This window comes from Aptenodytes forsteri, unplaced genomic scaffold (genome assembly GCF_000699145.1).
Source record: "Aptenodytes forsteri isolate BGI_AS27 unplaced genomic scaffold, ASM69914v1 Scaffold23, whole genome shotgun sequence".
NCBI lineage: Eukaryota > Metazoa > Chordata > Aves > Sphenisciformes > Spheniscidae > Aptenodytes > Aptenodytes forsteri.
In genome coordinates this window covers 1,963,241-1,975,516 of record NW_008796043.1, presented here as the reverse complement: position 1 = coordinate 1,975,516, position 12,276 = coordinate 1,963,241, and the positions used below count along the sequence as shown (strand labels likewise).

At 35.1% G+C, this 12,276-nt stretch overlaps 1 protein-coding gene across 1 annotated transcript in view; it reads right to left on the bottom strand.

Annotated features, from left to right (window-relative positions):
• CCDC178 (coiled-coil domain containing 178) overlaps positions 1-12,276 on the bottom strand; it is a 189,303-nt gene that overhangs the window by 172,016 nt on the left and 5,011 nt on the right. The window contains 5 exon segments of the mRNA XM_019473739.1: positions 2,248-2,390; positions 4,393-4,613; positions 7,718-7,852; positions 9,162-9,256; positions 11,791-11,825. Coding sequence (XP_019329284.1) covers positions 2,248-2,390; positions 4,393-4,613; positions 7,718-7,852; positions 9,162-9,256; positions 11,791-11,825 — 629 coding nt within the window.

Sequence of the window (12,276 nt, the reverse complement as noted above, 5' to 3'; positions counted from 1 at the left end):
AGTAGCTAGTGTGGGGCTGTGTTTTGGATTTGTGCTGGAAACAGTGCTGATAACACAGGGATGTTTTCGTTGTTGCTGAGCAGTGCTTGCACAGAGTCAAGGCCTTTTCTGCTTCTCACCCCACCCCACCAGCGAGTAGGCTGGGGGTGCACAAGACGTTGGGAGGGGACACAGCCAGGACAGCTGACCCCAACTGACCAAAGGGATATCCCACACCATGTGACATCTGCTCAGCAATAAAAGCTGCAGGGAGGAAGGAGGAAGGGGGTTGTTCGTTCGGAGTGATGGCGTTTGTCTTCCCAAGTAACCGTTACGTGTGACGGAGCCCTGCTTTCCTGGAGATGGCTGAACACCTGCCTGCCCATGGGAAGTAGTGAATGAATTCCTTGTTTTGCTTTGCTTGTGTGCACGGCTTTTGCTTTACCTATTAAACTGTCCTTATCTCGACCCACAAGTTTTCGCACTTTTGCCCTTCTGATTCTCCCCCCCATCCTGCTCAGGGGGAGTGAGCGAGCAGCTGTGTGGGGCTCAGCTAACCTACTGGGGTAAAACCATGACAATAAGCTATTCATAACTGCTTACTTTCTGTCTTTTTAGAAAGTCTGGCAGGGTGCTGCTGGCCTGTAAACATGTAAAATCACAAAGTTTATTTCTGCTAGTAACAATTCCTAGATTTTGATGTTTTCTTGACAAAAGACGGGCTGACATGTGGCATAAGATTCTTACATATGTACAGATGAGAACCATCTTTGGCAAATAGGCTTTCACTGAGCAGAACTGAATAACAGCTCTTACAAATACTACATCAGTACTGGTGTGAAGAGTAGTTCTTGTAGTTCACAGTCATATTTGGAAGCATAGGGAAAGACTGTCAGCATTCTAGAATCACCCAGTTATCTAGCAGACACAGATGGCCCATCTCTTTGGGGGACCTAACTCTACTGCCAGGAACTTTGTGAAGTCTAAATTCCACTGTTAGTCCAACAAAAATAATCCTCTTCTAAAAATGATAAGGGAGTATTTTGTGTTTGCAGTACTTCCTGCGAGCTGAATGGATGTAAGCATCAGTGAGCAGGACAGGTTTACAGCCACTACTGTACATCAGGCACTTTCTTACATCAACTCTCTGGAATACTAAAGCAGTGCATGCTGTCCCAACTCAGGTAGTACATAGCACAACTGGATTTATGGAACTGGCATATAAATTCCTAGTGAATCTAGGTAGTTCTGAATTAATAGAATGAACCAAATTTGATTATTTACTACAAAATGTATACACTCCATTGATTTTGAAATACCTGGTATTTGAAGAACAGTTGCTGTCACATGGCTGCAATACGGAAACATCTGTTACCGCCAGTAAGGTTATCTCGAAAATTAACTGATGTCTTTCAATTATGCCTGTAAGCTTTCCTCATCTCAAGTGAAAAAGAGCCACTGTGTCACTTGCTACTTTGCCAAATAAAACCTGGCAACAAGCCATAGGCATATGCAGCAAAGCCGAGTGCAACCTCCTACCAAACATGAAAGTACTTGGTATTCTTGTTCTTTGGCATAGTTATTCTTGGTGCTGACTCTATCTGTACGTTCAGTGACAGAAAGGAGAGATTACTTGTCAGTGACTGGCCATTAGTGGTGTTCTACTGTTACTATAGCTCCACTTGATAATTCAGGGGTTAATAGCCTGACAAGAGGTTACAGTGAAGAAACGGCAACATAAGTCATTGCCATACAGAAGCTACCTTGCAATCCAATAAAGTTACAGTAATTTTGTTTGTTTGCTAAAAGAAAGAAAGACAAGGTATTTTGATAAGTTCAAAAGTATGTGGTGTTGGCTAGAATTGTTCTGGGTAATATGCAAGTTCAAAATTAAGTTATAATTACAACTACGGTACTATGATAAATGCTGATGTTCAATGCAAGTAATTTGTGCAGTCTATAAGAATGATAGCAAAAAGTTCTGTCAAAGGGACTAAAAATTCATAAGTAAGTAAAATAAGGTAAAAATGGCATGCTTTAGGAGTCAATTCATAGAACTTTCCATTTGGGTTTATTTCTGGACATCATCCCTTCCTTATTCTGCTAATGCAAGCTAAGACAAACAAAGTAAACACTTCTTTTATGTACAATTCTATTAATTTTAATTTTACAAAAATCAGAATTTAAAATAAAAGCAAATTTTCTATAGTTTGATTGCCACTATTAAAACTAACAGGACATTATAAAACCATATTGAATAGCTCTTACTTGTATTGACTCAATAGTCCCTCAGCATATTTAATTTCCTCATACATAGATTTTATCTTCTTTTCAGATTCTTCATCAATTCTTTTCATTGCCTTCTGGATTTCCATGAGTTCACAACGAACATCGCTATATATTTTTGATGTCTAAGAAAATAAAACAAGTTTTCTGAAAGATGTTATATAAAAAATCATACATAATGGTTAAAATAAAAACTAATTTCAAGATTTGTCTGATTCTTTGCAGTTTAAAAATTGAAGTTTAAAGTTGAGGTAGTACTTTGTGATGTCATACAACTTAACAAATTCTGCATGGTCTGCAACAGATACAATCCTAGTGAAAGACAACAGAATGTGTGTGGTAAAATTGCATAACATAAAGAAATGTTAGCAAGAGGGCTTTCATTCTGTTACAAAACTTTGAAAAGGTGGCTACTTCCATGGGAAGATAGTGACCTCTGGAGCAGAAAGAAAGAAATAATGTTAAAAGAAGCCACTGAGGTTTCACTCAGTAATCTGACAGCATCATTACCTCAACATCTCCTACAGGATGTGCAAGACAGCAATCACCTGTGTAAAAGAGGGCCTGAGACAATGCAGACAATGAACACAATTTTCAATGGTATAAATAGTACCAGGACACCCAGTTCCTAACAACTCTCAAATAGATAGGCACGTCTATTGTCTCTGCTTTTTAAAATATTACAAATATAAACAAATAACATGATATAAAATCTTTATTAGAATCTAGCACTTCACTGCTCAAACTAGTTCTCTGGATATTAAAAGCTAGAGATTCAAAATTAAATAATTGTTTTAATTGCAAAGAAAATTAAGTATCAGCTGCTTTTTTGAGGCCATGGGAGGAAAAAACAAACCTGAATAATGAACAGCATATAAATTAGAGCACAATAAAAGTCATTAATATTTTGACAATTAGAAATTTTGTTGAAATGAAATATATAAATAAGTTACAGTAACACCAAATCTATCTTCTTATGATAGGTAGTGTCACTTTTTGGAAAGAAAGGGAAAAAAACCACCCTGAAAAAACATATTTATTTAAAATAGTCTTTAGAAAAAGAATATTTTAAGTCTACTTCCTGAGTTGTATTTTAGCACACCTCAATATTTAAACTGAATACAAAATATTTTAAGACATTAACAAGAAAAAAGGATACAAAATAAAAAACAAAATAACCAACTTGATTTTAATTAGCCAGTATTTTGAACATGTCTCATAACACTGATAGAATGGTGAGCTATTTCATAGGTCAGAACTAATTCATGATAATTCTTATATTATTTGTGCAATAGGCAATTAACTCTTTTTAATTTTAGAAGTATTTTGACATGACTGTTGAGTCCTCAAAATATGAGAAGTTCAAAATAAAACAAGTTAAAATAAACAATATTTATTAAGAATCTCCTACAAACAAAAGACCAGTTTTAGACTGTAAGTACCTTGAAAAAGAGATTAATCTGTGGATTTGTATTTAAGACTTACTATAGAAAATATACAGAAAACATAATAATTAGTAATAAAATCTGTACTTGAAGTAGCACAGTATACCTCCCTTTTTAGACATCAATGTTAAGCTACCTACAACTTTACTACACTTTGATTATTCAGCTTGACATTATCCACATTAGGCATTTATTATCAACAAACAATAAATTCTTATCAATATTATTATCAATAAATATTATCAACAAATAAATTAGGAAAAATGTACATCAGCACTTTAAAACAATTAAATCTTACAAACATTTTTTGACAGCTTCTAACATCTCCAAATTCTAGAACAAACACTGATGTCTGTGAGAAATCTGACAAGAATCTATGCAAATATCAGATATGTGCCTTCTACCTTTCCCGTGAAAAATCCCACACGAAATCAACTTACAAAGTTAGAATTACATTCCGTATATGCTTAAGAGACATTTATTAAAGGCCAACAGCATTATCCTCCCTGGATTCCGTCTGCATTGAGTGCCTGTATGTAGCAGTATAGGCACACAATTCACAGTCTTTGTGTACAAAATTTAAAACAGACTTTGGTACTTCCAAAAGATTGCTGTTTTCTAGAAGGGTATGCACTTGTGTAGTGGAAAGGTTCTAAAAGAATCTTCGTTTGTTTGCATTTACCTTTTCATAAGCCAGTAACACATCCTTCACAGCTTCACCCTCTAGATTAAGCTTTTCTTCCAGCAGAGGGCTGTGTTTCTTCATGAAGTCTATGTCCTTCTGAATCTTTCCGTTAACTGTTTCTGTCTTAAGTATTTGGTTTTGTACCTGTCGCAGCTGACGGCTTTTACAATCAAAATGCCATTGTAGCTCCAAGGTATCTTGAACACACATTTCATATTCTGTTAAAAAGATAATTAGCATAACAAAATATGAGTATCAGAGTGACATCATGAATACTTAGTGAGATTAGGAAATATGTTGTCATAACACTAAGAGTTGCAAAATTTTGCTGTAAACTACTTTGAAGAACAAAAGAGGACATTGATTACAAAAGACATCACCAAATATTGCATTAGCAGTGGAACTGTTTTTAAACTCATCTTAATAATCCTAGTACGTAATTCAAGCAAATCTTCAAAGTGAGGGGTGGTTTTGTTTTTATGAAGGAAATTAAAACATTTAGCCTTAAGGCATATCTAGAAGAGGCTATTATAACACATATAACAGCTCCACTGAGCTTCCTAGTCTCCAGCAACAGATCCAAATATTGCATTAGCAGTGGAACTGTTTTTAAACTCATCTTAATAATCCTAGTACGTAATTCAAGCAAATCTTCAAAGTGAGGGGTGGTTTTGTTTTTATGAAGGAAATTAAAACATTTAGCCTTAAGGCATATCTAGAAGAGGCTATTATAACACATATAACAGCTCCACTGAGCTTCCTAGTCTCCAGGAACAGACGTATGTGGATGCAGAGGAAGAACAGAGCAAGTACAAATCCCACATCCTCTTAATATGCCAACTATTTTCAGTTCAGGGACACTTCCTGAACTAAATGTGGCTTCAAGAAAGCTAAACTAAAGATACAAACTCAAATCCAACAAACAAAACATATTCATGTTGACACACAGAAGTATGTCAGTCTTAGTTCAGTTTGCTGCATTTACTTTTCTGACTTGGGCATAAATTTCCTACAGGTCTTTACAAGAAAATATGTGACTAGACCACTGATTGCTGAATGACAACATATATTTTATTTTGCTCAGGAAAAAAAAGCTTATTAGAGATGGTGTCCTGCAGCAGCTGATGTTCTATATGGAAAAACTATTGGTATGAAACTAGGGAAAGTAAGATTATCAGATAAGAAAAAAAGAAAATGTCTCAAGAGCAGTAAACTTTGCCATAAATTTGAGAGAGAAACACATTTTACTGAGAAAAAGAGGCTCTCTAGCTCTGAGAAGTAGCTGTAGAATATTCAATGCAATCCCTTAACAGTCAATAAATTTTGCTGTGTTAAGAAGACATAAATCACAAATTTACAAAATTATTATTTCATTGCTACTAAAAGTTAAAGAGACATTGTATGAGTAAGTGGCTTTTCTACATCATACAGAGTGATACCTAACACTAAGATGAATAAAATGTGTTTTACATTGGATTTTCGTTGTATTTCAGAGAAGGTAATTACTGAAGATAGGTTATGTCACTGCAGTTACCAGGACATAGATGCAGCAGGAACTAGCAATAACGGAAATCAAGGGAAGTCTGTAGAAATAACAGGATTCAGTGTCTACTCTGAATAGGTCATGCAAACTCTTAATTAAGAATCTCCTGGGTTTGTAACACTTAGATTAGGGATAATTATAACATCCCTGAGGGTCTTTTCCCTTTATCCTCAATTCCATTTTAGCATAATTTTTGTCTTATAGATAATACTATGAAAAGTTGTAATCCTGAAAATTACAAATTTACTCCAAGGACACAATGTCATACTGACATAGCCCACTGTTAGATCAAGGGAGAAGAGTTGGTTAATTTTCACAGCCAAACTTCATGCTGGTTTATTTTGCCTTTTTTTTTAAACACTGTATCATTGCATATATTAACAGCATCGAAAATGTGTTAATTTTATTCCACTACTCCAAACTTTTGATGTTAATAGAGAATGCTAAACAGTAAAGTAAAAGTAGCAGGAACGTATAGCAACACACAAAAATGATTTACTGCTGCATCACTGTAGGTAAGTACATCAAAAAGTAAAAAGTAACATCTCTGCAGCTCAAATCCTGAACTACTGTGCTGAAGAATGAAGATTGTATTATCAACCTTCTCTTCTTGCAGCTCTTTGCTTCTGTAAAATTGACCTTTCCATTGCCACAGGATTTTCTCCTGAAAGTGGTTTCTAACCTATAACTGAATTTTAATTCTGATTCTTTATTCGATCTCCTCCTCTGTTTTCAGGGCATCATAAATTGTCCTTCAGAGGCAATTGCTTTTAAGCAGAGCAATCTCTGCAAACTGGTAACAACCTTAACACAGGTTTCTAGCTTCCAAGTCAAGAGTTAGCCATTGGCTAAAATAAGAAAAAAAACCCTGAACAAAAACAAACAACATACATTGTTCTCATATATTGTTAGGGATGTGCACTATTTGACATTTTGCCTTCTGGGGGGGGTGGGGGAGGAGGAAAGAGAGAGGAAAAAAGGCATTTGGGACTAAATGACTCCTGGCTTGCCTCCATTATACACTGATTTTCACTCAGTGTTTACCCATCGGTAAACGCTGTTATGGAAGACTCTTGCACTGTCACCACACTCTGGATTGTGAGTAAAATTGAATGTAAAATCACCAACTGTGATTTTACATTCAGGAACCCACTGTTACAAATTATGCAACTTTTCTATAAGTCTCGGTTCAGATGGTACCTGCTTGTGATCGTGAGTCAGAAGACAAACAGCAAACAGCTGCTAAGTAGCTGCTTTTTTTTTTTCTTTTTTCTTTAATTCTATTGTGTAGATGCCAGCTTACCACAAAAGGTAACAGTAAACGTCCTTAGAATCTGGGATTTCAAGGAGACCTATCAATGGTTACATCAAACAATTCCTACTAAATATGTAATTACTTTATTCAGGTTTACCACATTTTAATTTTTCTCAAAACAAATTTATTTTTTTTGTTTGTGGTTTAATCTATGGTTTAACTCAAATGCATTATTTTATAATTCTGTTTCAGCTTCTCACTCCTTGTCCCAAACTGAGTATTTATTATCATCTTAAGAGTGTCTTGTCTACTCTTACGCTATTTCTCAAACGATGCTGAACATTCCACAGTACTTTCCATATTTTTTTTCTGGATATATATTCAAACATACCAAATTCAGAAGAGTAAATATTGTACTCCTATTACAGCAAACACAACTATAGTCATATCATAATTCTTATTCTTGGTAATGAACTGACTGAAAAATAACTAATAATCTTAGTTTCAATACTAACTTTCAATACCTTTTTGAAAGGCTGCGGGGAGCTGCTGAAGCCTCCAAAGTGACATACAATCAATTTTCATGCCAAACTTTTTCCTTCGGAGTTTCTCCAACTCCAAAGCTTTTTCATATATTATATATATTATATAATCATACGCTCTTTATTCGAACTTCATTCTCAACACAAAGTTGGCCTGTTCACATGTATCACAGTAAGCACAATTGGTTACATTGCTGTCTTTAAAAATACATTATAATTATTTCTTATGAAGGCTTAAACATACACTCTTTATTCCAACTTCTTTCTCAATATAAAGCTAGCCCCTTCACATCTATCAAGGCAAGCACAAGTGGTTACAAACAGAACTTTCACGTTCAATAGCATTTTTTTCCAGCTTATTTCCAATGCAGAGTGCAACAAAAATGTATTAATAAAGATGGTACAAAATTTTTATCTTTGCCTCGTTGCTTGGGTAAGTAATCCTCCAAATAATAGTACAAGTTCCTGATCATCTCAATTTTTTAAAGAATAATTATTTCATTTTATTTTCCTAAGTAAGTATCAATGACTTCATTAAAGTCTTTGGCGTTCTAAGAATATTCAGTGTAACATCCCAACAGCACTGTTTTACTCGTGATACACATGAATCATCAACATTTCATTCTGTGAAATTTGGCTATCAAAAATGCCTCAGTTATTTGTTTCGATAAAAGATTCTTTGAGGTCACCATCCATTGTCCTGATCTATAAAAAATGGGAATTATATATGCTGCAGAGTCCAAGACATTTCCATTTTGATTCCACAGTCAATAATTCCCTAAATTATTTTGATTAAAAATACAAGCATTGAAAAGAAGGACAACTACTTAAAATCTGGAGTGAAATTTTGGCTTCACTGCCATCAACAGAAATTTTATCACACAATTTACTGCAGACAGGATCGCCTCAGGCTAGTAGTACTTAAAAGGTTGCACATTGGCTTAAAAAAAATTGCACACAATCTCTTTAATATTTAAAACTTAATTCAAAAATATCCAAGTAAAGATGCAAACTGTAAAAACCAGAACTCTACGCTGGGAGTACGTTATGAATACCCTGTAACAGCAATGCAGTTATTTGTTTTACAGAAACTAAATGAAAAAAAACCCTAGAATTTCCAACAACCAACATAACTAGTTCAGCTGGTTCAAATCCTAGATGGAATAAAAACCAGTATGAATCTAAATACAGAAACGTAAATTATCTTCTTGCAAACAGGATGATTTAATAGTACCTCATATAACATTTAAAATGTATGTGTCTTTCAGCTTGACAGATGATACACCCAGATTTCAAAGGATACTCACATCATTTACATAAGACATAGAGCAGGCAACAAGCAACTATTATTACAAATGCAAAGCATATATTAAATGAGGATAAGTAACTTTTACCACTCAGACTGAGTATTATGAAATATTTTTACCTTCACAAGATACATCAGCTTCTTTAAAACCCAACTTAGTGGATAATGATAACCAGATATCTTCAATAGATTCAGCACTGACCTGTTTTGTTATCCTGTAGATAAAAACCACTGACACTAAAAAATTTTAGACTGAATTTATATTAGCATTGTTAAGTAAATATTACATTCACTAAGTCAAAATTTCCTTTCTTGAATCTTACACATTTAAATGGGGCTAGTTAAATGGAATAATTGTTAAAAAACACTGCAAGTCATACAGAAGAATTATTAGTTGTACAATTCCCATATAACAAATACAAGAAACAGATTTCTTTACATCTTGTACTTGCACATATCTTCAATTTTTGTCCTCATACCCAAGGATGTGCCAAAGAGAAGCTGTTGTAGAAAAGCTGTTACTCTTTCCAAGTTCTGAATATAGAGGAGCAATATATGCTATACTTTCCAGACTCTTCTAAGTGGCAGAAGCATTTAGTGCTGTATCTGTGCAGACACAGATACATTGCCACTGCAGGTCAGATGTAGTTTCAGTTTTATCAGTTTAAGGGAAGTCATCACTTGAGGGTCAACAATGAAGAAAAAAGATTTTTTAGAGATACAAAGGAAAAACGATCAAGGCACAAGGCTTAATGAGTTTCCAACAGAAAAGCTTTTGAAACCTGGGAGACTCAAAAGCAGAGATGAGGAGGGCTTTGTTAAAATGAGATTAGGACAAATTTAACCTGCAAGTGAGTGGGTGAAAGATGTAACACAAGTAGTCAAAGAAGAACACAAGCAAATCATAGCCCGCATGTGAACTTCAGAGGCTCATTAGCCTACTGGAGTTGAGAACAAGGGGAGAAAGGATAACCACCATCCGCTTATGCCCACATGTGCGGCTTAAAGAGCACATACAGGTTCTTCATATGCAACTAAGATGAAACGAAATCTGCAGTCACAGTGTTACATTGCACATACATGCATAATGTGAACGTATATATTTGAAAGAACCCCACAAAAAAGTTCTTCTTCCATGAAGGAATAACAGACAAAAAGCCTATGCCAAAAACAGACCAAAAGAAATACTATTGAAGCATTCCCAGATCAACAGAAAATACATCTAAATCACAGGGAATAGAACAAAAAATTCTGTGCAGTAATGGAAGATAGTAAGACATTGGACAGGAAAACTGGGACCTGGTGATGGAAGAGATATCAAATTAGATACAGAAGCAGGAGTTTGATAAACAGGAGTTGGATAAGTAGGCAAACACAAAACAACTCAATAGGAGTATCTGACATGAAGTAAAAATACACAGAGAAATACAGGGTTTGTTGAGCAAAACAGCCAGGACAAGAAGCTCAGTGCACAAGATACATTCTCCTATTCAAAATCCTCTTTTACCTTTGTGACTAGAACTACATCATAAAGTAGCCTGCATCATGAATAATACAATTGAAAGTCACACATTCAGACTTATTTTGCGTACTTTCTGAGTACTTGGCTTTGAAATACACTTGTATTGTATGGTATTGTATCCTAGGTTAGGACAAGTCTGAGTTCTTTAGTGTATTTCAAAATACATGCAGCCAATATGTAAAATTTAGAAAAAAACCTGCATGAGTTTTATGTTTTAAAATTACATTTTAAACTTATATTTTAAGATTACATTTTAAGTTTATAACCTTTAACAACTCTGTATATATTCTAGATATCTCCAGTGCAAACATATCTAGAAAAAACAATTCCTCAACTTGTTATTTTTAATTTAGGAATTATGTTCAAGCATCCTCTCTTGCTCTCTAACTTTAAAGATACATAGTTGCAAACACTATAGTGTGATTCAAGCAATTGTGTCACTCAAACACACAAAAGTTTTTTGAACTAAACATAAGTAGCTGGCAAACTATACTGAAAACACAAAAATCATGCATTTAATAAGAATCTTAACAGTATGCAGTATAGGAAAACCAGGAAAGAAAAAAATGAAAATCTTGTTTTTTTCCCCATCTTATTACAGCATGTGATGAAGAAATAGCCGTTTCATCCCAACTTTTTTCCTACTCCCTTTTTTAATTACTTGTCCTCTCCCTGTGTCTAGCCAAGCTGAAATGAGAATAAATTTGACCCTATACGCAAATTCAGAAAATTGTACACAGTAGAGAACTTCACAAAGATCAGAGTAAGTATGCAGAAACATTCAGAATGCTTATACAACATGTTCCAATCCAAAACTTAAAGCAACGAGAGCTTAAAATAAGGATCCTTACTCATATTTAGGTACCTGAGATAATTGTTACAATTGGCACAATTTCAGAAGTATCAATAACTGAACAACTGTTACCAACAGAAATTCATCACTTAGGTGGGTTCTGAGACCTGTGATCATCCTGAATCTTTTAAAATTAAACACTGATTAGGAAAGATATGAGAAATTCTCCATAAACACTTTTGGTTTTCTGAAGTAACTAGATCCTGCAGACACTGAGAATGCTTATTCTAGGTGCATTCTACGTTACAGAAGAACTTGGTAAACTCTACAGTTCACAGAGCAAACTTTATAGCCAGACTAACATCTCATCAAATAATTACCTGACATTAAAACAAACGCATTCTTTTGTATGATTTTGTATGTATGATTCTTACCATGGTATTTTCTCCTCCTTAAACACATAACCATACTGCAAAAGCAAACATAAACTTCCTCCTGGAAGCTATGCTAAGGCACGTGAAGGACAGCCAGCACGGCTTAAGCAAGGCCAAGTCCTGCCTGACTAATCTAGTGGCCTTCTATGACGGAGTGACTACATCAGTGGACACGGGAAGGGCTACAGATGTCGTCTATCTGGACCTCTGTAAGGCCTTTGATACGGTCCCCCACAACATCCTTCTCTCTAAACTGGAGAGGTATGGATTTGATGGGTGGACTGTTCAGTGGATGAGGAATTGGTTGGATGGTCACATCCAGATGGTAGTGGTCAATGACTCAATGTCCAGATGGAGACTGGTGACGAGTGGCGTACCGCAGGGGTCCATATTGGGACCGGTACTGTAATATCTTCATCAATGACACAGACAGTGGGATCGAGTGCACCCTCAGCAAGTTTGCAGACGACACCAAGCTGAGTGGTG